At 43.9% G+C, this 26,188-nt stretch overlaps 1 protein-coding gene across 1 annotated transcript in view; it reads left to right on the plus strand.

The window, feature by feature from the left end:
• CD101 (CD101 molecule) overlaps nucleotides 1–24,700 on the plus strand; it is a 36,860-nt gene extending 12,160 nt beyond the window's left edge. The window contains exons 4-9 of the mRNA XM_036273478.1: nucleotides 2,725–3,111; nucleotides 7,115–7,498; nucleotides 8,180–8,584; nucleotides 11,467–11,877; nucleotides 15,397–15,792; nucleotides 24,119–24,700. Of these exons, the coding sequence (XP_036129371.1) occupies nucleotides 2,725–3,111; nucleotides 7,115–7,498; nucleotides 8,180–8,584; nucleotides 11,467–11,877; nucleotides 15,397–15,792; nucleotides 24,119–24,363 (2,228 nt within the window). The 3' untranslated portion in view covers nucleotides 24,364–24,700. The remainder of the gene's footprint in view (nucleotides 1–2,724; nucleotides 3,112–7,114; nucleotides 7,499–8,179; nucleotides 8,585–11,466; nucleotides 11,878–15,396; nucleotides 15,793–24,118) is intronic.
• Nucleotides 24,701–26,188: the final 1,488 nt, after the last annotated feature.

Genomic DNA, 26,188 nt, shown 5'->3' on the forward strand with positions numbered 1-26,188 from the left:
GCTTCCCCTCTGAGCCTAATCCGAGTAAATCTGAGCAAATCCAAGTAAGTCCATGTGTGGGCCCTTTCAGAGGAGCTGCCTGGGGCTCCAGCTGCCTCAGCCTCCCTGAGCATCAGTTTCCACTGGTTTTACAGCCAGAAGTTATGGGGTCTTCTCTTCCTGGCAATGGAACCCTGGTGTGGGACGGGGACCCCTCAGTCCTCAGGGAGGACCTTCCCAGCCGAGGTATCCTCCTGATTTTTATCCGCCACACGTGGGTGTGGGACCAGCATCTCTGCCTCCACCCCTTCTACCAGTCTCGATGTGACTGCTTCTTTAATTCCATAGTTGTAGGACTTCCATTCAGCGTGATTTCAGGAGGTTTTGAATGATGGTTGTTCTGTAGTTTAGTTGTAACTTTGATGTGGTTGTGGGAGAATGAGATATGGCGGTTACCTACACCGCCATCTTGACCGGAAGTCAGATATTACCTCTTAACAGATATACAGTTTGCAAATATTTTCTCCCATTTTGTAGCTTATCTCTTCATTCTGTTGATTGTTTCTTTTGCTGTGCAGAAACTTTTTAACTTGATGCCATCTCACTTGTCAATTTTTGCTTTTTGTCTGTGCTTTTAAAGGCTCAAAAAATCATTGCCCAAACTAATGTCAAGAAGCCTTTCCCTCTGTTTTCTTCCAGTAATTTTACAGTTTCAGATCTTATATTTAAGTCTTTACTATATTTTGAGTTGATTTTTCAATATGGTGTGAGATAAGGGTCCAATTTCATTCTTCTCCATATAGATATCCAGTTTTCTCAAATCATTTTTTAATAAGACTATATCTTCTCCATTGTGTTTTCTTGACACCATTATCAAAGATCCATTGATGTAAATGTATGGATTTATTTCTGGTCTCTGTATTCTGTTCCACTGGTCTACATGTCTATTTTTATGTCAGTACCATACTGTTTTGATTACTGTAATTTGTAGTATCTTTTGAAATCAGTAAGTGTGATACCTCCAGCTTTGTTCTTATTCAAAATTGCTTTGGCTATTCAAAATGTTTTGTGGTTCCATGGGACTTTTATGGTTGTTTTTTCTATTTCTGTAATTTTAAAAAGCCATTAGAATTTTGATAGGGATTACATTGAATCTGTAGATTGCTTTGGGTGGTATGGACATTTTATCAATATTAATTCTTCTAACACATGAACACAGGGTATCTTTCCATTTATTTGTGTTTTCTTTAATATCTTTCATCAATGTTTTATAGTTTTCAATATATAGATCATTCACCTCCTTAGTTAAATTTATTCCTAAGTATTTTCTTCTTTTTGATGCTATTGTAAATAAGAATGTTTTCTTATTTCCTTTTTCTAATAGTTTGTTTTTAGTGTACAAAAATGCAACAGATGCCTGGCTTGTGTGGCTCAGTGGTTGCGCATCAACCCATGCACCAAGAGGTCACCAGTTGGATTCTTGGTCAGGGCACGTGTCTGTGTTACAGGTTCCATCCCTAGCAGGAGGATGTGCAGGAGGCAGCTGATCAATATTGATGTTTCTGCCCTGGCCGGTTTGGCTCAGCAGTTGGAGTGTCGGCCTGCAGACCAGAGAGTCCCAGGTTCAATTCCCGCTAGGGACACATACCAAAAAATAAAAATAAAAAAAATTGATGTTTCTCTTTCACTGACATTTCTCTCTCTCTCTCCCTCTCCCTTCCTCTCTAAAATCAATAAAAAAAATATATATATATATATATATTATATATATATATATATTTTTTTTTATCCTCATCCGAGGACATTTTTCGATATTTTGTTCAGATAGAGTGAGTGGGAGAGAGAGAGAGAGAAACATCGACGTGAAAGCGACACATCGAGTGGTTGCCACCCACACGACCCAACCAGGGCCGGGGACAAACTGCAACCAAGGTACGTGCCCTTAGCGGGAACCGAACCCGGGTCTCTCTGGACCGCAGGCCGACGCTCTAACCGCTGAGCCAAACCGGCTAGGGCAATAAAAATATATTTTAAAAGTAAAATAAATAAAATCTGCCATATCAATATGCTGATTTTTTTTTTAATGCAGCAGTTTTTTGTTTTGTTTTTTTGTATATTGATGTTTATTCTGCAACTTTATTGAAATTGTATATTAGTTTTAACAGTTTTGGGGTAGTGTCTTTGGGGTTTCTACATATAAGATCATGTCATCTACAAGCAGATGATTTTACTAATTGCTCTGGTTAGTACTTTCAGTACTATGCTGAACAGAGATGGTAAGAGTGGGCATTCTTGTCTTCCTGTTGATCTTAGAGGAAAAGCTTCCAGCTTTTCACTGTTAAGAATGATATTATCTGTGGACTTGTCATATATCACATGTGCTTTTAACTTAGGAAAAGTCCACTGGATATTCTCAGCCAAAATAGTGAGTAAGAAATCACAATTTCCAGTATAAAATATTTTATATTTTTATTTGGGAAACATATTACTGGATACTTTATACATCTATGCATACATGCTGCTTAATAGGATTGCATTCAGAAAACAGGTATGCTGTTCTTTCTGTGTGATTTAAGAAATAGTCAAGGGCATTTTTGATTCTAGGCATTTCTTTGGTTTATCTGCTCCTTAGAACTGAACCCCCATATGACATTCAATTCCTGTACCATCCTTACAGGGCGGTCATCTCTTTCTGCTACAGATGCAGTAACTTCTCTAAATATCTGCCTTGCTTTTGTTTCCTAGTGAGAGATTTCAAAGTCAACATTACGGCCAAGAGCACATTTACTGAAGGGAACCCCTTAGAACTGGAGTGCCTGGTAGTGGGCAGTGGCCGCAACCCACAGTTTCAGGGTGTTTGGTTCTTCAATGGTATTGAAATAGCCCACATTGATGCTGGTGGAGTTCTGGGCCTGAAGAAAGACTACAAAGAGAGAGCAAATCAAGGACAACTCCAGGTTTCAAAGTTAAGCCCCAAGGCTTTCTCTCTCAAGATCTTCACTGCGGGCCCAGAGGATGAAGGTGCTTACAGATGTGCAGTGGCGGAGATGGCCCGAGCTCAGGCGGGCTCCTGGCAAGTGCTTCAGAGAAAGCAGTCGCTGGACAGTCAAGTGCACCTGAGGAAGCCAGCAGGTACGTGAAGTCAGACCAGACACAATCAGCCTGCTTTCAGCTCCTCTCCTTCATTAGTATTGGATGCCTCATGGACGCAGTGGAGGTCTCCTGAAGCGTCCGGTGGCCATCAGATCACTTTGAAGGAACGTAAAGGAAAGCACTCAAACTAGCCGAAGTCCTGAGTTCCACTCTTGAGCCAGTCAATGGGTCACGACCACTTTATTTCTCTAAATCTCAGCTTCCTCAAATGTAAGATAATGACATACAATTAGATTGTCCTTAAGTCCTTTCTTGCTATCTTAGATTCTTTGACTCTACTTGCCGTTAGCCCTAATTTTTATACATTGGGTTTTTCTTCAAGCAGAGAAGACCTCTATGAATGAAGCTCTCTGTCTTCTTTTGTTGTGTGTGTGATGTGAGTAGGTTAAGAGGAGAAAGCTCCTCTGTGCCTTCTTCCGGGGAATAAACACTCACATCACACCCCACACTCCTCCGACGTCTTTCAGGTGCCTTTTGTCAATTCTCTGTTATCTTAGCCAGACACAGCGACTGATCCTGCCTTATTTCTGCATCAAAGCATGGCTCAGATCACGAATGAAGAGGGAAATGGTGGCGTGCAGGCTCTATTCCCTGAGTTTTGCTGTGATGTGGTGAGATGCCTATCTAATGAGTCTGAGTATCTGTAGGCATGAGACTGGAAAGGCCATTCAGCTCTCATTTAGTTTATGAAGGTTGGGTGACCTTAAACATGTTTGAATAGCCAGTGCTTCTTGTGTAGAGAGAAAACAGACAAATACATAGCTAATTCAGTGGTCCCTCAGTGTCCGCAGGGTATCGGTTTCCCCATAGACACCACAATCTATGGATGCTCAAATCTCTTATATAAAACAGCCTAGTACTTGCACATAACCTATGCACATCCTCTTGCATACTTTAATCTCTAGATTATTTATAACACTTAATTCAATGTAAATGTGATATAAGTAGTTGTTATTCTATATTGTTTAGGGAGTAATGACAAGGAAAAAAGTCTGTATATGTTCAGTTCAAATGCCATCTTAGGCCTAACTACATAATACACGTCAGAAGCAATAGTAATTTCTGTGTGTGTGTGTATAATATTTCCTTTTTTGTTGTTTGTTTTCATTTTTTTCCCTCTATTGATTTTAGAGAGAGAGGAAGTGAGAGGGAGAGAGAGAGAGAAACATTGATGAGAGAGAACATCGATTGGCCACCTCCTGCATGCCCCCCACTGGGGGATTGGGCCCACAACCTGGGCATGTGTCCTGACTGGGAATCAAACTGGCGACCTCTTGGTGCATGGGTCGATGCTCAACCACTGAGCCACACCAGCTGGACTGTGTGTTATATTTTCAACCTGTCGTTGGTTGAATCTGCAGATGAGGAACCCATAGATATAGAAGGCTGGCTGTATTAGCATTCTCTAGGCTTAGTATTAAATTCAAAGTCTAGAAAAATTAATTTACCTGAAAGGAGAAACAAAAATCAAAAACAAACTAAAAATAAAGATATCCTTGTTGTACTTGCTCATTAGTGGCATCTCCAAAGATAGATAAATTCCCCTTCCATGCTTTTCTTCATCTCCCCATTTGCTAGGAATGAAGACACAGAAGCTGTGGCCTAGAGTGGCAAGCCAGGAAGTGCGTTGGTGTTCGTTCTCACTGAACATTTGGTCTAACTTTCTAGGAATCAGGGAAAACTATGTAGGCAGTTTACATATTTACCCAGAACTAAATTTCTGCTTTGTGCATCTCAGTTTCCCCTGGAACACATCTGTGACCTTTCTTAAACTCAGAACGTGGAAATTTGTGCCAAAGGGACCTGTAGGTGTACTTCATGGTGTACAGATCTTAGGTCTATCTGTAGGGTGGTCTTCTAAAGCTAAAAACCGTTCTTTGTGTAGGCTGGAGTCCAAACTGGGCCCAATATGTAGAAACAGAAAACGTGCTTAGCAAATTTATTAAGGATCCTGTTGAACACTCAGTTTTAAAAGTCAAACTGGCCCTGGTCCATGTGGCTTGGTTGGTAGGAGCATCGTTCCATACACAGAAAAGTGGTGGGTTCGATTCCCGATCAGGGCACATGCCTAAGTTGTAGGTTCGTATGGGAGACAACCAGTCGATGTTTCTCTCTCACATCAATGTTTCTCTCTCTCTCTCTTTCTCTCTCCCTTCCCCTCCCTCTAAAAAATCAATAAATAAAAAATATAAAATAAAAGTTAAATCATTATTTTAAATACAAGCAGAGTTATATCATTCTATGAACATTTTAAACAGAAGAGGTTTCTCACTGCCACTGTGAATGTGTAACTTACCCACACTTCTTACCAAGGGGCATAATGACCAAAATGAACTAAGGAAACCTCATTTAAAAAAACAAATTTGATGTTAGTTGAAACTAATCATAATGGTTATATTAGATGGTGAGATTGTGAGTAATAATTTTCTCTCTAATTTCTAAACTGCAGTTATGAATCTATTTTTAACTTGAAAAAAATTTAAGTACAATTATGCTTTCAATACCCACAATTTGGAAACAGGTTTGCATATATATTTGTAGAAATTAACCTTAATTCCTCCTTTGTAACTTATGCACATATGCACATAAAACAGTAAAAGACTGAACTACTTCCAGGGTAGGAAGAACACTTTGCAAATGCAATTAGATTCTATTGAGATTTCCAATGCTAGTTCTATTTGGTTTTTTTCTTTTGGCTTTGAACTTCCTCTGTTTTCATTAAGTGTCTGCTATAATGTGCTGATGCTGACAGCTAACCTTTACCGGGTACTTTCCCTTGCCAGCCAGGCTAAGCCCTTAGTGTGCGCCATTTGTTTAGTTCTCTCCACAGTGTGATACGGTGGGTGCTGTTATCACCCCTATATTACAGAAAAGCAAATGGAGCCTCACAGAGGTCAACTATGTTCCCCAAGATAATTCTGACTCCTGGGACCTTGGCCTTAAGCCTGAGACTGGGCTGCCTGGGATGCATGAGCTCCTGAGGTTTTGTTTTGTTTTTTTTTAATCCTCACCTGAGGATATTTTTTTCTATTTACCCTCAGATAGAGTGGGAAGGAGGGAGAGAGAAAGAAACAGTGACATGAGAGGGGCACTTTGGGTGGCTGCCTCCCACATGACCCGGACCAGGGCCGGGGACGAACTGCAACTGAGGCACTTGCCCTTGATTGGAATCGAACCCGAGACTCATTGGTCCCTGGGTCGACGCTCTAACCACTGAGCCAAACCAGCCAGGGCGACTCCTGAGGTATCTCTGCTTTGCCCACAAAGCACCTAGGACCAGGGCTTGCACAGGTGTGTTTGTTGAATGAATGTCTGCATTTCTACACATACTGAATTTTCTACCTGTGAACCAGATTCACATGTATAGTTCTACACTGTAGTTTAGATAAAGAAGGATCTCCCTTCAACCAACACCATATATATATTATATGTAATTTGAAAAAGAAATATATCTGCACATAAGTATTTTCCTCCAAGTAATTATTTTTAATGGTAGTATTGTGAACAGAAATCCTATTAACAATAGTCCTTCCCTGTTCAAGACACATGCTAATTAGGGAAAGATAAGGAGGGATCATTTTGAACTGTGCAAATCTGAATTCCAAAAAACTAAAAATTTAAATAAACACAGCTTCATTACTTTCAGGGCCGAACACCCACCCTAATTACTTTAACAAAATATAGCCAGATGTTTTTCCAACTAGATGTTCTTAAGGAAGAGCTGATTTAACACATTGCTAAAAATAAGGGCAAGTTAGAAATTGTTTAAGTGTAAATAGTTTCTCCTGATAGTCTTTCTGCTGTCTTGTTTCTACTGTTTAAGCATTTAGCAAGTCTTTTTTTCTGAGGTGGTACAGAAGGAAACAGCCTGGTCTGATTTTTCACAAACCAGTCAAGTCCTAATTAATGAGGTCTCCCTGTGTTTTATAAATTTTTTCATTTACTTGAAATAATTTTTTCTTCTAAACCCTGTAATCCACAGCAAGAAGTGTGGTCGTGTCTACCCAGAACAAGCAGCAGGCTGTGTGGGAAGGAGAAGCACTAACCCTTCTCTGCAAGGCAGATGGAGCTGAAGGTCTCCTGTCCGTGGACTGGTGGCATGTGCCACAGGGTCAGACACAGCCAGAGTTTGTGGCTGGCATGGAGCAGGATGGCATTGTGCAACTGGGTGCCTCCTATGGGAAACCAACTAATCACGGCCACACCAGGCTGGAGAAAATAGACTGGGCCACCTTTCAACTAGAGCTCACCTCCACCACAGTCGCGGACGGTGGCACCTACGAGTGCAGAGTGTCCGAGAGGACCCAGAACCAGGCCCGAGGTCTGAGCTGGACTCAGAAGATGTCAGTCACTGTAAAATCTCTGGGTAAGTATCAAAGAAATCCTTTTCTGAATTTACATATTATCAGTCCCTCCTTTTTGCAGTGGGATATGGTAGAATCTGACTGTGTCTCATCCTGAATCCCCTACGGTATGTGTACCCAGGACACAGATCATGGTCTTTGGCTAGCAGGTCTGTCAGTTAATCTACAAAGTTCACTCATCTTTATAAAGATCATCTTTAGGGTGCAATTTGTAAGTTGTCATTCAAGGCTAAAAATGAAATCCTATAAATTGGAGTCGACTTATAGAAGAGATATGCCAAGTGGAGCTGAGCCCCATATACTCAGGCTCTTGACAGCTGCAGCCCTAGAATGACAGTCTCTCTGGCATGTGCAAAAAAGTGTAATGAACCATGAGTGGGGGTAAGGGAAGGAGGCCAGCCACTGGGCCTGGGAGCGCTCCGCCCACTTGGTGGCAGCTGTCTGAGCGGCAGACTGGACAAACACTGTCTGCTTGTTGTGGCTGCTGAGAACACTCTGAGAAGAGGGTCAACTTTGGAAAACTGAGGTCAGAATTCAGGACAGACTGTACTGTGAATCAACATCTACCTCTCAATGGATGAATGCTGGTTCCATGTGCAGAGGTGGTGCCGAGAAAACTTGGCAGCGCTGTACTTTGATTTGATTAACATATTACAAATTGTGTTTTGCATTTCTGCCCATAGCATCAAGTTTACAAGTTAGTCTGATGAGCCGTCAACCGCAAGTGAAATTAACCAACACCCTTGACCTGTCCTGCATAGTAGGGGCCAGCTACTCTGACCTCCAGGTACCACTCACTGTGACGTGGCAGTTCCAGCCAGCTGGGTCTCAGGTCTTTCACCTGCTTATTCGAGTCACTCATAATGGCACTATTGAATGGGGGGACTTCCCACCCCAGTTCCAAAAGAAGACAAAGGTTTCACAGTCTTCATTTCGTTCTCAACTCCTAATCCACGATGCCACTGAGGAAGAGGCAGGAGTGTATCAGTGTCAAGTGGAAGTTTATGACCGAAATTCCCTACATGTGAATGATGCCGCGAGGGCTTCTGCCACCTCTCACCCACTGAGGATAGTCATCTCTTTACCAGGTATTCACCGCTCGAAATTAATCCCTGCTGTCTAAAAAAAAAAATTACTCCCATTTTGGGTACATTATAGAATTAAAGCATGAAATACCTTCTCCCTGTTTGTACTGCATAAGTAGGCACCATACATAAGTGATATCAGGCTAACACTAAGTTAGTATGCACAGAATGACCATACTGGTTGTTTAAACACGGAAATAGCTCCGCACTGATTAATAATAACTGTTACTCCATGTCCCTTCATCATCTTCCCACAAGTCCCCACCAAAGAGTACCACATGGCACAGCAGGGGACTTTGAGGGCTACCTTCAGTGATGAGGCATTCTTTCTGACCGGTCACTGCTAATGCCTTACCAGGCATTAAATGTTTGGGCTGTCTTTGTTAGTGGTATGGATAATGTGCATTTCATTGGAATATTTTGATTCACTTATTTTAATGTGTTCATGTATAAGAGTTAGAGAATTTGTTATTATAGACAAATATAATTTACCTTGTCAATTGGTATAGATCATACAGGTTAAAAGTAAGACAATCTGGGCAAAGTTCTGCTGTGTCAAGTATCTTCTTTCATGACTTTCGTTCTTTTAGGGAAGATTGTTCAAGAGCCTTTGAAGTCATTTAGTTCTGACAAGCACTGGGTAGCAGCATAGCTATGGAGAAGTCACTTAACCTGTCCAAGCCTAGTTACCTCACCTGTAAATTGCTAATGTGCAATTTAAAGGTGGTGACCTATGTCATGTGCCTGGCACAGTGCCGGACACACCAAGCAGATGCTCAAACATGGTGGCTGTCATTATTCTGTCTGCTGCTGAGCAATGCTTTTGGTAACAGTACTGCTCTCCTTATTGATTAACTCATGACTTAATTTGCTTGTCCTTTCTGTGAATTTTGAAATTGTTGGCCCAACCTTTTCTCCTTGAAACTTCTTTTTTCCTTGACTTTGGGATACTACAAGATTTTCTTGGTTTCTGTCTTAACACTCCTTCTCATTCTGTTTTGCAGAATTCTCCTTCTCCATTGATTCTTTTCTTTGGGTTTCATCCTCAGCTTGCTTTCTTCTCATTCTATACACTCTCCAGAAGTGGGCTTACTCCTACCCATGGATTCAACCTATGTACTGACAATTCCAAAACCCATGATCTTGAAAGACTTCTCTTCTGATCTCCAGACACGTTTATGTAGCTGCCTCCAAGACATATCTACACTCAATATGTCAAAACATAAATGCCCCATTATTATCCTTCCAAAGTTACTTCTCCTACATTGTTCTCTATGTCCCCATCATCCACCAGTGACCCATGTGAGAAACCTGAGTCATCTAAACTCCTCCATGTTCATCTCATATCCAAACTCCCATAGCACAACCTGCAAGGTCCTTTATAATTCAGTGTATTTATGACTTTCCAGTATCTCCTTCTTCAACTTTCCATCTTGAATCTGAACTCCAGCCACACTGAATTACTTGCAGTTCCTCAAATACTCTGTGTTCTCTCTCACTTTCAAAGTCTTTGTTCAAGTTGCTTCTTTTGTGTAGAATTCCTTAACCCCTTCTCCATCAGTCTAATTCCTATTAACCCTTATGATTTAGCTTAGAGCTATTTCCTCCAGGAAGCTTCCCCTCACTCCCATATTTGGGTTAGGTGGTCCTGGTGTGTGCTTTGATAGCCACTTCTGCATACCTGTGTCCCACTTGGGTGACACAATTCTGTAATCTGTAAGCTTCCATCCCTGTACTGGTCTTTCCCTCTGGACTGTGAACCCACTGAGGGGAGGTACCCACAGAGCCTGGAATAGTCTAGCACTAACATAGTATGTGCTTAATAAATGCTTATTATTATTTTTTTTTTATCCTCACGTGAGGATATTTTTCCATTTTTTTGTACAGATAGAGTGGGAGGGAGAGAGAGGAAGGGAGAGAGAGAGAGAAACATCGACGTGAAGGGACACATCGAGTGGCTGCCACCCGCACAACCAACCAGGGCCGGGGACAAACTGCAACCAAAGTACGTGCCCTTAGCGGGAACCGAACCTGGGTCTCTCCAGACCGCAGGCTGACGCTCTAACCGCTGAGCCAAACTGGCCAGGGCAATAAATGCTTATTGAAGGAAGAGCAGCATCAATACACAGTTACAAAAGTAGAATCAATGATGTCAGTAAGAAGTTAGAATAAGATCTGGAAGCCAGGTTTTATTATTCATCTTTCTGACAAAGCAGAAAAGCTGTTGGGGTTAAAAGAGAGTTGATTCTATGTGTATACAATAGTCCCACAGTTGAGTGGCTGCAAAGAGACACACACTTTCTTTTTGGCCATTCGATGGGTTTCTTTTTTGAGACATGCAGTTTTAATAGCCACACACAGCTGCCTTTTTTTTTTACTCTTGTTTAAAGGCACATACAACTAGACTGACAAATTGAGAATCCGGGAGTCTGGTGAGTGAACACACAGACACAGAACTTTCCATTTGAGTTATAAAATGCTACAGAAGAGAAGATATCTGTGCTTAACTACTGAAGCGCTGTCACGTGCAAGAGATTGGGCTTTTCTAAATTACTCTTCCTTACTGCTCCACCCTCCCTGTCCCCTTCCCCTGTGCAAGGGTAAAACTAGGACCAGTGGATGGAAGTTGTGGAGAGGTAAAACTCAATGTGATATCAGAAAGAATTTTCTAGTGGCAGAGCTGTCCAAAGCTGGAATGGGCTGCTTTGTCAGACGGTGAGTTGTCAGAGGCTGAATGAGCCGTCAGTGGGGCTGCTGGCGAGGGAGTTCACACACCTGAAGGATGTGGGAGGTATTGTTCTTGTTGACCTCTAATGTGTATTTTCTACCTTGAGATTCTGTTTTCTAATAAAGTCAAAAAGTAACTTTCCACTCTTTTAATTTAGAGAGCAAGCTAAAAGTGAATTCAAGCAGTCAAGTCCAAGAGCTCTCCATCAATTCCAATGCTGCAGTAGAATGTAGCATCTTGTCCCAGACCACTGGGAACCTTCGGTTGGCCATTATTTGGTACTTCTCTTCCATCTCCTCTAATGCATCCTGGCTGAGGATCCTGGAAATGGACCAAACCAATATTGTAAAATATGGGGATGGATTTTACACCCCTCGGAGAAAACAAAAATTTCACACCGAGAAAGTTTCCCCAAAAGTGTTTCAGCTACACATTCTGAGTGTGGAAGACAGCGATCGGGGCAAATACCGCTGCGCTGTGCAGGAGTGGCTCTCGTCCGCCAATGGGGCAGAGTACAAGCTTGGAGAAGAGACGTCAGGTGTGACGGAATTGAAACTCAGGCCCACAGGTAAACCTATGAGTGTGCTCACATGTCTTCTGTAGGATTGCCAATTTCTCTTGGGCAGTTGTTCTTCAGAGGGATTGCAGGAAGGTAAAAACATGACCTAGAGTCCTAAGAATGGTGTCACATACATGATGACTGTAGGACCCAGAAGCCCACCAGAAGGGGATCACTTAAGGTGAATCAATCTGAGGTTTCAAGGAGCTTGGAGGGGAACAAGGCTCCTTTGACTGGTTTGCTGATCAGCCTGGCAGCCTGGGCCATGCAGCTACCCAGGGTATCGTATCTTCAGATCTCTATAATAACAAGCTGTGTCATTCCGGTGGGGCTCTATTGTAATTTGGCAGAGAAAGAGTAATACGAAGCATATTTCCCCCACTGTGAACAGAAACTGTACAACTCTACAGGGATGTGTGTAGAAATTGCTTTTCAACATTTGGCTGCCTACACAGAAGGCGGGTAAGAGTAGTTAACCATTGGAATGGCTTACTGAGGGAATCTCCTTTTCCTCAGGAGATCTTTAAAAATGGAATAGAGGTTCCATCCGCTTGCGTTGGTCTAAGAGTGCTGCGGTCTAAGTGTGGGCAGGGTTGATGGATCTCTCAGCCTTAGTTTGGTCACTTCCAGTGTTGATTAAAATTAAATGAATGTCGTGGCTAGGGTTTGGGAACTGGACGAGATCCAACAGCATGATGCAAGTAAGTTCATCTAGTTTGGCACTTAAAATTCTATTTTTGATGGAACATCAAAAACAAGATTATAATGAGCATTGCTGTGTGTTAGGCAGTTAGAAATACATAAATATAAGACACAGCTCTCGCCTTAAGGAGCTCACAGTGTACTGGGGCAAAAGGGAGCCCCTCTGGCTTCCCATCTCCATGTCCTTCAGACCCTTCTTCCTCTTCCTGCTGAACATGAGTGTTCCTTAGGGTTAGACCCCAGGTCCATTTTTCTTCTTATTCTCTGCTCTCTTTAGAACTACTTTTTTTTATGGAGGACAATGAAAAATAATCTGTATCTGATTTTTTTCCTCAATTCTTATTGATTTATTTTTGTTACAGATGTTTCTCTTATTTCCCCCCTAGATACCCTCCTCCCCATTCCACCCTCTACCCCCCTAGAACTGTTGTCTATGTTCTTCGGTTATGCTTACATGCATACAAGTTCTTTGGTTCATCTCATCCATCTCTCCCGCCCCCCTCCTCTGAGGTTTGTCAGTCTGAACCATACTCCTTTCTATGTCTCTGGTCTATTTTGCTTATCAGCCCACCTTGTTCATTATATTCCACAAATAAGTGAGATCACGTAGTATTTGTCTTTCTCTGATTAGCTTATTTCGTTTAGCATAATACTCTCGAGGTCCCTCCATGTCAACTCAAAGGGTAAGAGATCTTTCTTTCTTACAGCTGCATAGTATTCCATTACATATATGTACCACTGCTTTTTTATCTACTCATCTATTGATGGACACTTGGGCTGTTTCCAGATCTTGGTGATTGTAAATAGTGCTGCTATGAACATAGGGGTACATATATTCTTTCGGATTGGTGTTTTAGGCTTCTTAGGATGTATTCCTAGAAGTGGGATCAGTGGGTCAAATGACAGATCAATTTTTAATTTTTTGAAGAAACACCATATTGTTTTCCATAGTGGCTGTACCAGTCTGCATTCTCACCAGTAGTGTACTAGAGTTCCCTTTTCTCCACACCCTCGCCAGCACTTGTTGTTTGTCTTCAGAACTTCTTAAACTCTGCCTTGATTTTAGCTACCTCCTTCAATGCAACAGCTCTAGGTCTTCAGTCTTAGCCCGTTTCCTGAGCTCCAGGTCTTTGAACCAGCTGCCTGTCGGGCGTTCCCACCCGGATGCCTCGGAGTCCCTCACGCTCAGCATGCCCTAAATTGCATTTAGCCTTTCTGCCATCCCACAAGACTCATGCACACTTCTGCTTTCTCCATCTGTGTGGCTGGCATCCCTTCCTCCCAGCTGTCTAAGCCAAATCTTGACAGTGTATGCACATCCCTTCAAGGAGGCAGCCACTGCTGAGTTCAGGCCAGAGCTTCCCATTCAAAAATGTGGGCTCAGCAGGGTGTCTTTTAGTATATCAAGAAATGCCTAAACATTTTTGTGGTGACACCTCTCATTTTGAGAACATTCACAACACATTCAAATCCCTTTAAAATCCTGAGAGTGTCAAACAAAACATATTTGGGTGTGGCTGCTGGAGGGTGGACAGCTGAGCGCCCTGGTGTAGGGAGTGAATTATGGAAGGGGCCCCAGGATAAGGTACTCAGAAGGACTGGTCAGAATTGTAGGAGGGGTATTTCTCTGAAATCAAAAGAGGAGAAGGTTTCAAGAGGAAAATGGACTTCAGTGACAAAAACCACAGAGAGGACAGAAAAGACTAGAGGGTCTCCTGAGCAGGGAAATCAGACCCTACTGTGGCCCTTGGCCAGACTCTAGTAGTGGGATTGGAAGGCTGACTGCAATACTGTAGGGAGTAATTTGAAGGGAGGAAACAGATAAATATTAGTTATTTCATACTTCACATGCTTTGCCATCCAGAGAAGGAAAGAGTAAAGATGGTAACAAAAAAAGAATCCAGGATTAGACAAAGTTGTTCTTTTAAAGATAGATCAATAAATGTGTTTGTCGTGGAGTTTAAAATTTAGTGCATACTGTACTTTCTTTATTTTGTTTGTAACTACTCTGGACTCCATTCCAAGTCCTTACCTGCTGAGAGAAAAAAAAAAATTTTAAGTGAATGTCAAAATCTGTTTAAAACTCAGTCTAATTCTATAATGTAAATGGTCTCCTTGAGTGGTATTCTAACACTTGTACAAGAATGTTCAGTCTTGTCCGGCCGGTGTGGCTCAGTTGTTGAGCATCGAGCCATGCACCAAGAGGTCGCCAGTTCAATTCCCAGTCAGGGCACATGCCCAGGTTATGGGCCCGATCCCCAGTGAGAGACATGCAGGAGATGGCCAATCAATGTACTCTCTCACTGACGTTTCTCTCTTTCTTTCTCTCTTACTTCCTGTCTCTCTAAAATCAATAAAGGGGGAAAAAAAAAAAAACAGAAGTTCAGTCTCTCAGACAGCCTCCTCTTTCCTGTGTCTACACCTGAGATGATATGGGGCATGCGGGAGGAGGGTGCTTTGCTAAGAATGAGGGGTTTGCTGGAATACATGACTTAAGGGGTGGGAGGGGCTGGAAGCATTGAATGGTCCCCCTGGGCAGCAGACAGACAGGGAGAAGTAAAAGCAGCAGGGAAGCTGGGTGGCTTTCACTGCCAGGTCCAGCAGACAGGACGTAGGGCTAAAGGACGGAAGTGGCTGTTAGATTCATAGCAGAAAATGTTCTAGTAAATATGGAAGAAGAACAGGGGTCAAGGAAAAGTGTTCAGGATGAAGGACCTGATGTCTAGAGGAGATAAGATGACATCTCAGCGAGAACTAGGTTTTTCAGAGGAGGTGTCGTCTAAATGTCTGGGTTCTTCTCTAACTTACTGCCACTTTATTTCCTAGGAAGTAAGGTGCGTGTCTCCAAAGGGCACTGGACAGAAAACGCTACCGAGCACGGAGAGGTGGCCATCCCCTGCAGCCTGGAGAGCTCGGGCGGCTCAGCCTCCCTGTTCTCTGTGATGTGGTACTGGACCAGAGAACATTCTGGAAATAAACTGCTGGTGCACCTGCAGCACGACGGCTTGCTGGAGTACGGCGAAGAGCGGCTCAGGGGGCACCTGCACTGTTACCGTTCATCCGCTACAGGCTTTGTCCTGAAGCTCCAGCGGGTGGAGATGGAGGATGCGGGGAAGTACTGGTGCAGGGTGGCGGAGTGGCAGCTCCATGGCACCCCCAGCAAGTGGGTCAGCCACGCATCGGACGAGTCACAGCGTATGGTGCTCACGGTGCTGCCTTCAGGTAACGAGGTGTGAACCTGCCATGGCTCTGGTCAGGAGAATCCTTGTCTCTCCTCGTGTCCTTTCCTTCCCAGCTGTTTTGTTCCTTCTTCAGGCTGAAAACAATTTCAGACTCCTTAACAAAATGACTTTGCCCTTTCTTTCCATAGTAACTTATTGGGACAGACAAGGTCCATGTGAGGTTTTAGCATAGACATTGAAATGTCGGGTGACTCTGCTCCTGCTTCCCATCCCAAACAAACAAACAAACAAAAAGCCCTCAACAGCATATCCCTTAAATAACCGGAGAGTGTTAGCAGCAGACATCCTTCCGTCTCAGCTGATCCTGCATCTCAGAATGCTGATGTGCGATGGGAGTGGAGCTGAGGGGAGGGACTGGTGACTCTACCTTTGATCTGGTTGAACCAATATCAGCTGCATCTGTGCTCCCTGAGTCTAAAACAAAACAAAACAAAACAAAACAAAACAAAACAAAACAAACAGAGTAAGCCTTTCTCAATGAATAAGGGTCAAGCTTCTTATCTCTCTGTGTGCTCAACAAACCATCAGGACTTTGATAACGCCAGCCATTTGGTGTGTCTCTCCTAATTGCACCTTGAAAGGCATCAAAGGAGGAAGAGCACCTGATAGAACTTGTTTACAGGCTCCAACAAAGAGGAAAGCTCCTCGAAGACCACTGGCCAAAGGGTGACCCTTTTCTGTGTGGGAAGGTCATCCTATCCAGCTGAGTGCACAGATCCAGAAGGGATATGGAGCAAGAAATGTTGGAGGAGAAGAGGGCACCCTTCCAGCCAGTGCAGTGCCAAGCATATAACAGGCATTTATTAAGCATTTGTTAATGAAAGCAAAAATGTCTCCAGCCAGACCAGTAAATCTTCCCTGGAAATCAATGAGCTGGCAGATGCTATAGCCAACTCATTCTCTGAGCCACTTCTGCCTAGTGGGCTTTAAGGAGAAGGTGAGAGGTGAGTGATGAGCTCAACTTACTGTGGAAAAGGGTCAGAGGTGTGGTCTTGGTTCCCTCCACCAGAAAGGGTATGAAAGATGGATAAAGATAACATTCCTAGGAAAACAGATGGCTTTGGTGACACTCCTTAGGAGGGAAAGAGTGCTGTGAACATATGGAAATTTCTCAGAAGCAGAGATAGTTGCCTCCCAGCTGTCCCAGCAGGGCTTCTAGATTGGAAGTCAATTACCTGATTTGTTCCCTGGGGTCCCATCATCCTCTTCCCCTGTCCATTCTTCGGTAATTTTTCCTCCCAAGTCTTCCAGAAGAATTTTTCTTCCTATCAGTTTTTCTTCCATTCCAACAATTACAGAAGTTCTATACCCCTGAACGCATTCCATATATATGTTTTCCCACGGGAATTCCTATGGTCTGCAGAATCAGTGCTTTTTGCAATAGAATAAATAGATAATAACTGTAAAAAGTACATATTGCGTAACTAAAAAGCACATTTCTTTGCGGAATCCTTATAAAATAAGTGTGAAGTTTTAAATAAATGAGCCCTGGAAAGTGTTAAAAATTGAGTGCTCTTTGTATTCTTCACAATTGAAGAAGCATGAAAGCCTGTGCCATAACTTGAGGCTTTTTGTTGCAAGTGCAGGTAAGGGTGCCCACGTAAATATCTGTAGTCTAGCATCTTGCTTCCTCTGCCTGGATGTTTCTTTATGGTAGTGGGGAGGCAGTGTGGGGAGATGAAAAATTTCAGGGTTAGGATCAGGCAAGCGTAGGCTCACCTCATAGCTCTACCACCTACCCACTAGCTAGGAAATCGAAGTATCTGGCATAGTTCCTGAATAGTGTGAGTGCCCAACAAATGTTCTTTTTCTGCTTATGCCTCCAAACATGCCACACACACACACACACACACACACACACACACACGTAAATAAATATGTATATGTCCACTTATGTAACAAAATATTATCATTTATTCCATAAAGAACTAGATGAGGTTCTGAGGACATAAAAACATGTATTGCAGGGTCTGGCCTCACAGAGCTGAGTCCAATCTGCAAGTGTCATCAAAGAAATCATCTCAGGATGCTACAGCAGGAGCAGAGGCAGGGCTGGGGTAGGGGGCTGGGTGAGGAGGAGATCTGGGAAGGTTCCCCAGACTATAGGACCTGTAAAAAGGGAAGAAACACATTTTACAAAAAGTAAAGGGTATGTAAGATAATCCTAGAAACTGTGGTAAAATGGCAAGAGATGAGGTTAGTGAGATGGGCAGATACAGATCTCAAATGTGTCTTGTGTGTGAAGCTTAAGCAAGTGAACTTTGTCATAGAAGTTGTGGAGTGACATTGAACACGTTAAGCAAGGGTATGACATCATCAGGTTTACATTTTAGAAAGCTCCCTTCTAGGAGCAGTGTTCACAATAAATTGGAAGGGAGGCAGACACAGAGCAGGGCAAACTGTCGTGAATTGTTTGTAGAACCCAAGTGAGATGATATGAAGGCCTGCATTAAGGCAGTGCTGGTGAGGGCTGAGCACGGGACAGGCTTTGGGAGTAGGAGGTGTATTCTTTTTTTATTCATTTATTTTTGTTATAGATGTTTCTTTCTCCTTTTCCCCTGCAGACACCCTCCTCCCTAAGGAGGTGTACTCTTAAAGATTTAGAGATTGATTAGATATCTTTGGGGGGTCGGGAGCAGAAGGGAAGAATCAAAAATGAACATCAGGCCCTGGCCGATTTGGCTCAGCGGTTAGAGCATCAGCCTGCAGTCCAGAGAGACCCGGGTTTGGTTTCTGCTAAGGGCACGTATCTTGGTTGCAGTTTGTCCCCGGCCCTGGTTGGGTCGTGTGGGTGGCGACCACTCGATGTGTCCCTTTCACGTCAATGTTTCTCTCTCTCTCTCCCTCCCTCCCACTATCTGAACAACAAAAAAAAAAGAATGAACATCAGGTTTCTGGTGAAGGTGGGTGGTGGGACATTCAGTAAACAGGAGAAAGGTCTGAAGGGGAAGATTAGTTCAATTTTGAATAAGCTGGACCGGAATTGAGTTTGAAGAACCTAGGGATTATCCAGGGAGTCTATCAGTAGACATTAGAACTTCAAGATCTTTGCCTGAGTTATAGATTAGAAGTCATCGACTTGTAGCCAATAATGATGCCCAGGGATGGACTCACCATTTATTGATCATGGGAGGGCAGAAGAGGAGCCTGTGAAGGAGAATGAGGGAGTAGATGAGAGGTAAGAGGAGAACCAGGGTTTGGTGATAGAAACCAAAGGCAGAGAGGGAATCAAGAGGGAAGGGAAAGCCAACAGACTTCAGCTATTGCAAAGAGGTCAACTATATAAGAATGGGAAAATAGCCACTGGATTTGGCAATATAGAGAAATTATAAAAAAGCAAAGAAGTCAGACTGCTTAAGAAAGTGGACACATCAAATGCAGATTATGCTTTCAAGAGTCTTCATGTGAAGGGAAAGAGAAACAACCATAATGAATGGCAAGAGGTGTCCATGAAGCTTTGCTTTGTTCTGTTTGGTCTGGAAATGGTGGAAACTTGAGCATGTGTACATTCTAGAGGGGAAGAGGCAGTGAAGAGGAAGAAGGTGAAGAGTAGAAGAGAACAGACATGACTGACAGTCCAACATCTTGCATGAATACATACTGCCTCTTTTTAAAAAAAATTATTGACAGTATTACAGATGTTCCCTATTTTCCCCTCACTATTCCCCTCCACCCAGCTCCCACCCCACCCCAGGCCTTCACTGCACTATTGTCTGTGTCCATGGGCTATGTGTACATGCTCTTTGGTTAATCTCTTCCTGTCCCGCCACCCCACCCTCCTTCCCCTCTGAGATCTGTCAGTCAGTTCCATGTATTCATGCCTTTGGACCTAATTTGTTTGTCAATTTATTTTGTTCATTAGATTCCACATATAAGTGAGATTACATGGCATTTGTCTTTCTTTGAATGGCTTATTTTGCTTAGCATAGTAATCTCTAGGTCCCTCTATGTCATCTCAAAGGGTAATAGATCCTTCTTTCTTACAGCTGCATAGTATTCCATTGTGTATATGTACCACAGCTTTTTTTTTTTTTTTTTATTCTCACCCGAGGACACTCTTTGATATTTTGTTCTGATAGAGTGGGAGGGAGAGAGAGAAAGAAAGAAACATCGACGTGAAAGGGACATATTGAGTGGCTGCCACCCACGCGACCCAACCAGGGCCGGGGACAAACTGCAACCGAGGTACATGCCACCACTCCTGCTTGCCTGCTTGGCAACTCGAGGTTGAATTGGTTTGGGACTGCCTAACAAAACTGTGATGCAGGTTGTGTGAAGGCAGAGCAGTTAAGAGGCATTTCCCTGGGGGGACAGACCTTGCATTTTTTTCTCCATCTTACTTCCTTAGCTATGACTATGCAAAATCAGGGACTTTAGCTACCTGAGTCTTTTGACCTCACTCTCAGAACCCAGACATAGCTGTCTTATTCTAGAGAATTCTCTGAAGAATTGATAGGCAAGGCTATAGGGCTTTCCAGGGACTGGATTATTTGTAATGGTATGGTACTTGTTACTATTGTCCAGCTTTTATTTGCATAAAGATATACTTAAAAAGTGGGTCCCCAAAGGAGATATGTGCCCCTCCCACAATGGAGTTCCTAGGGAGGCCATGCCACCTATCCATGCTACCCCAGCGCCTCTACCAAGGCCTGACATACAGCGCCCAACAAGTGCCCAATGAAAGAAGGAGCAAGCCTGTCTTATGTGGGATGCTGTCAGGGGTTCACTTATTTGGGGACACATTTGTAACAGGTTACCTAACCCTGCTTTTATTTCTTGGCCGGAGACTCTCCCACATGGCCACACATGGCAAAGTCAGCTGCCCACGTTTTGGTTGGGGTGGGGAAAGAGTTGGTAGCCCCCTGATTGTCCCATACCCTTCCTCTTCTTAATGTTCCTTATGATGTGTTTGGCTGTGGGTGGAAGCCTGGTATAAATTAAACCTCATGATGAAGTGTTCTCATTACATTTTTGGCTCAGTCTTGCAGGCCTTGTACTTTGAGCTTTGGGTACTTACTTGGATTAATTCAAAATGCCAAACCTTAATGATTTTGAATGTCACTAATTCTAATCCAGATATGGGTGAGAGGCAGATGGTGGGAAACGGTGATTGTGAGATCCAGAGCAAACACTGTCCTCCCAGGAGAGGTCATTTAGAAGCAGTGGAGCTGACGGTTGCTAGCTGTTGGCCAATTCGGTGCTGTGAAGAGCACACTTTGCCGTCCTTTGATGGCGGATTGCTGTAAACAAAGCAGCCTCCTCCCCATTAAGATAGTCAAGTCCCCTGGCAGTCCTCTCACACTGAAGGCTAGCGTCTCAGTGGCAGAAAAAGCAGGCACCAGAGTTCTTTTCATCTTCCATGTGCCGGCCCCATGTCCCCATCATCACACCACCATCCTAGCAACAGTGATACGTAAGTGCTGTGGACTCCCACCTCCGAATTCTCTTTCTCCCGTGACTAGAAAAGGAAGCCAGAGCCCTGGCCGGTTTTGCTCAGTGGTTAGAGCATCGGCCCATGGACTGAAGGGTCTCAGGCTTGATTCCTGGGTTACAGGTTCTATACCCGGCCCCTGTCAGGGTCATGCGGGAGGCAACCAATTGACGTGTCTCTCTCACATCAATGTTTCTTTCTCTCTTCTTCCTTCCCTCCCTTCCATTCTCTCTAAAAATCAATGGAAAAATATCTTCAGGTAAGGATTAACCAAAAGAAAAGGAAGCCAGAGTCTTCTAAGTAGTCATGTGACTCTCAATGACTATCACCCAGTCCTGGGGACAGAGGGCTCAGAGATTTAAGGAAGAGCCTTGGCCTGTGGAAGAACATAACCAAGCCTGAGGAATCAGCAAGCTCAGCCCTGTTTTCTCTCTGAGCTCTCAGAAGAAAGTTGTCTGTGATTTTCCTAACTTTCTCAGTAGCTTTCTAGCTAATATTTATTACTTGCTGACTCAACAAATATGCTAGGCACTATATTAAATGCTTTATTGTGCATTATCTCACTACGACTCTAGAAATTGTTATTCTAATTTGATTGACAAGGAAACTAATAATTAGAGTGGATAAATAACTTGTCCAATGTCAGTCATGGTACATGAAGAGTCAGGATTTGAACCCAGCTCTCCAAGATGTAGTAGGTACTCAATCACTCACTGCACATGAGTAGTGCAAAGTACCAAGGCCAATACCCTTAGCCTCTTGGTCTCTTCAGCTCCATTCTCTTTCAGCACTTCTGTCTGTACCCCTTCCTTCTTTTTAAAAAATATTTTTAATTGATTTCTTTTTTTGGGGGGGAGAGAATAAGGAGGAGTGAAGAGAGAAACCTTGATCTGTAGTTTTACTTATTTATATTTATGCATTCATTGATTGATTTTTGTATGTGGGGACTGAACCCATGACCTTGGTGTACTGGATCGATGCTCAAACCGGCTGAGCTACTTGGTCAGGGCTATGTGTTCTTCTTAATCACATGCCTTCAAATGTATTCAGATAAGATGTGGGAGAATTACTGTAGTCAAGCAGGGCCTTAGAGAGAGGGATTAGGTAGGATGTGGGGAGGGTTGATAAAGGATTCAAAATCTATCTTTCTCGTTGCCTACCCTTTCAAAAACCAAAATCAAATTTAAGATGGAGAATATAAACGAGACCAGAGAAAATGCAGACAACAAAGCCCTGCAGCTCCTTGCCAGCCCTGCTCAGTGACGATCTCACTCTGTGTGAGAAGAGGGCAGCCACCCTGGATTTCTGTGTGTAGAGTTCACTCTCGTGACTGATTCATCCATTAGTCTCCTTTGATAACCTATGAACATATTGCTGTACAAATAAAAAGATGTATGAGACATAGGCCCTGTCCTCTAGGAGTTCCCAATGCAGGAGTGGGGCCAGTGTTTAGATTCTTGACTTCCAACCAAGACACGTTGTTCAAGGAGCAAAATGCATCAGCAATGCCGAAAGTGGAATCCTTGTGGAATGTGGTTGATCAAAATGACCTCAGAACCTGTTTTCATCTCAAAGAGTCTATCATCCCAAGAATCCTACAGCCTAACCTCTGAAAAAGAAGTTGCTTATGTTATTACAGTTTTCCAATGAAAGCGCAGCTACTATTAGCATCGGATTTTCAGAACAACCCTGATTTCCAAGATCCTGTCAGAAGTAAATGTAGCTGGAAGGCTACATTTGGTAGTTGGTGTCTCATGAAACACGTGTCTTTCTGCATCAAGACACTGTAAGCCTGGTCCTTTACTAGTAACTCAGGTTCTGTGTCCAGAATGCGGTCCTCTTGTCTGCTTCCCTGGCTGTGTGGCCGGGACCGCTTTGGGCCTGCATGCACATGCTCCTCTTGTCAGGTGCTGACAGGGATTCCCCAAGGCCTGCAGCTGCAGATGGGGTGTCTTCAGCAAGCCTTTGTATGGTATCATCTGCCTCAGTCAGTCCAATCTAATTTAGATGAGCAAAAGTTACCAAACACATGTGCCAAGCACTGTAGGGGTTAGAGAAACAAATGACACCTTCAGACACTCTCAAGTACCTATGATGGAACAAAAGAGATGGTTAGAAGGGAATTGGAAGAGGTCGGAACAGACCTGAGTGTGATCGGATAGAAGAGAACTGTACCTGAGGCGAGGTAGGACCCTCTGGGGAAGGAGGTGTGATCTGAGCTGGGCCAGAGGGCCCAGAGGACCAGGGTGCAGAGAGCATGCCAGGGCAGCAGCAGTAAGAGCAACACAGGAAAGGAGCTGAATGGAGAGGCCCGAGGGAGTGAGACCAATTTGGAGTCAGGCAGGGATGCGGCTTCTCAAGGCAAGTGCTGTTTTGTGAGGCCCATGAATGAAAGGGGGGGGGGGGGGGAGGGGGGGGGAGGGGGAAGAGAGAGAGAGAGAGAGAGAGAGAGAGAGAGAGAGAGAGATTAGGAAGCAGCAGCAGCAGTGGGAGTAACTCAGTTAAAATTTCAGGACCAGCAGCAGAGTTGAGAACCAGAGTTGAATTATAGATTTTTTCTGAGGAAAGATTAGAGGAGAGGCTTTCTTTTTTGTTTTTGTTTTCTTTCTGGCTGTTAGTTTTAAGTAGGTCATTGGAACCCCCAGTGGCTGGAAATTGCTGTGCGAGGGGGCAGTTGGAGGAGCACCGTCAGGAGCTCTCTGCTCCCACACACTCTCCTTTGCTCCTCACATGTGATTTGAGGGGCCAGCTGCTACTTGGGCCATTATTTTACATGTATTTGCCTGTAACAGTGAAGCCCAGAAGTATTTATAGTGGATTAGTTCAAGTAAGTCAGAGACTAATCATCCTCTCTGTTTTTCTCTTTTTGTGGCAGAGCCCACGTTTCCTTCCAGGATCTGCTCTTCAGCATCTTTAATCTATTTTTTATTCATCTGCCCCTTTGTTGTGCTCATTCTGCTCGTTCTCATCCTCTGCTTGTACTGGAAGGCCAGAAAGTCGTCCGCACTGAGACTACCCTCCCAGAGAGAAAAGACGCTCTGGGTGGACTTGAAGGGGGCTGGAGACAAGCCCATCAGCAGGAGGGAAGAGGAAGAGGGAGAGGACAAGGAGGACCTTTGAATCCCAAGAGGCGCCCGCAGCCCTGTGGAAGAGTGTGGACTTTGCAAGGGACTGACCAGGCCAGGACTGAACGGATCCTGCTTCTGCCCTTCTCTGTCTGTGGCCTCGGTAAGTTACCTGAGAACCCGAAGAAACGTTGATCGCGCATGTATGTGGTGCCAAGCACTGTTAAGTGTTTCTTTGTGTGTGACCTCATCTGCCCCTTGCATCCCCACCCCCACACCCAGGAGCTAGATGGCCTCATTACCCCGTTTTCATGCACCACACCTCACAGAGGTTCAGGTTCCCCATTTGTGTGTGTGTGTATATGTGTGTGTGTGTGTGGTACGTGCCCCTAGCGGGAACCGAACCCAGGACTCTCTGGTCTGCAGGCCGATGCTCAGCCGCTGAGCCAAACTGGCCAGGGCAGGTTCCCCATTTCTGAGGAGAGAAGGCCTGCCCTCACGCAGCCTCCGGGGGACTAAAAGAGATCCTATGCCCTCAGCTCTCCTCTCTCAGTCACTGATTCCCTGGAAAACACCTGGAGTGACATGTCCCACTGGTTCTAGGTAATCTTTTGCCTCCAGATAAGAGGGGTAGGAAAGGTCCTGATGTCAACAAGGGGAAAGGAATTGGGGGCATGCCCTTCTTTCCCATTAAATCTGCCTCCAACAAGAATGTGACTTCTTCGAGGCAGAAATCTCATCTATAAACGCCACTCGAGCTCGGCGCAGTAGGTGCTTAATTCATATTGCTTCTTTAGTAAAATGATAAAGCATTTTGTAGCCTTAGTTTCTTTTGCTTTTCTTTCTTTCCTTCTTTCTTTCTTTCTTTCTTTCTTTCTTTCTTTCTTTCTTTCTCTCTCTCTCTCTCTCTCTCTCTCTCTCTCTCTCTCTTTCTTTCTTCTTTTTTGTTGTTGTTAATCCTCACTCAAGGATATTTTTCCATTGATTTTAAGATAAAGTGGAAGAAAGCGGGGCAGGGCAGGAGGGGGGATCAGTTGGTTGCCTCCTGAACTACCCCAACTGGGGCCGGGGCCAGGATCGAACCTGCAACCCAGATATGTGCCCTTGACCAATTATTGAACCCACAACTCTTCAGTCCACGGGCCAATGCTCTAACCGCTAAGCCAGACTGGCCAGGGCCAGGGCTACGTTTCTTTATAAGATTTATTGGGTCATTGCTAAGGAAAAACGTTTTTTAAAAAAATTCTGTAACAGTACTCCAGTCAGTCCCCAAGGCCTCTTATCTCCCCTTTCTCCCCACACCGAAAGGCCAGTCTGGCTGCTGGCTCTAACTCAGTGCTTTCTTTTCTTTGCCTGACAGCACTCTGATGCTGTGGTCGTTATCTGGGGGAGGAGCGGTCAATAGTGGCCCCATCCCCTCCCACCCCGGCGGGGGCTAGCAGTCAGGGGGACAGTGCATCAGGTCTGGTTCCTCAGGGTCCCCTATTCTCAGCCAGGAAAAGTCAAAAGGATGGGGGTGAGGGATCCTGGCTTAAGACTTTCAACAACTGTCCCTACTGGGCATGAGGTCCCTTACCTTTGTTTCAAAAGCTGCTCAGGCTGGAATTGAAAATCAATCAGCGTCATCTAACAGACTTGAGAAAACACATCTACTTATTGTCTTTATGACCAACAGCATTGCTTTAACTCTCAGTAATTTGCATTTCCAAGGAGAGCAATTTATTTTTAATTATTTTATCAGGCACAGATGTCCTCTCAAAACCTAATTAGTTCCTTTGCAAGGGGATTATCAGTGGCTATGAGAACTCCCACTGTAGACCTACTAGTTCCTTAAATTCATCTCCCTTTATCGCCTCATTTGAAATACTCCAAATGTTTCC

The sequence above is a fragment of the Molossus molossus genome, unplaced genomic scaffold, assembly GCF_014108415.1.
Source record: "Molossus molossus isolate mMolMol1 unplaced genomic scaffold, mMolMol1.p scaffold_m16_p_20, whole genome shotgun sequence".
In the NCBI taxonomy this organism is placed as follows: Eukaryota; Metazoa; Chordata; class Mammalia; order Chiroptera; family Molossidae; genus Molossus; species Molossus molossus.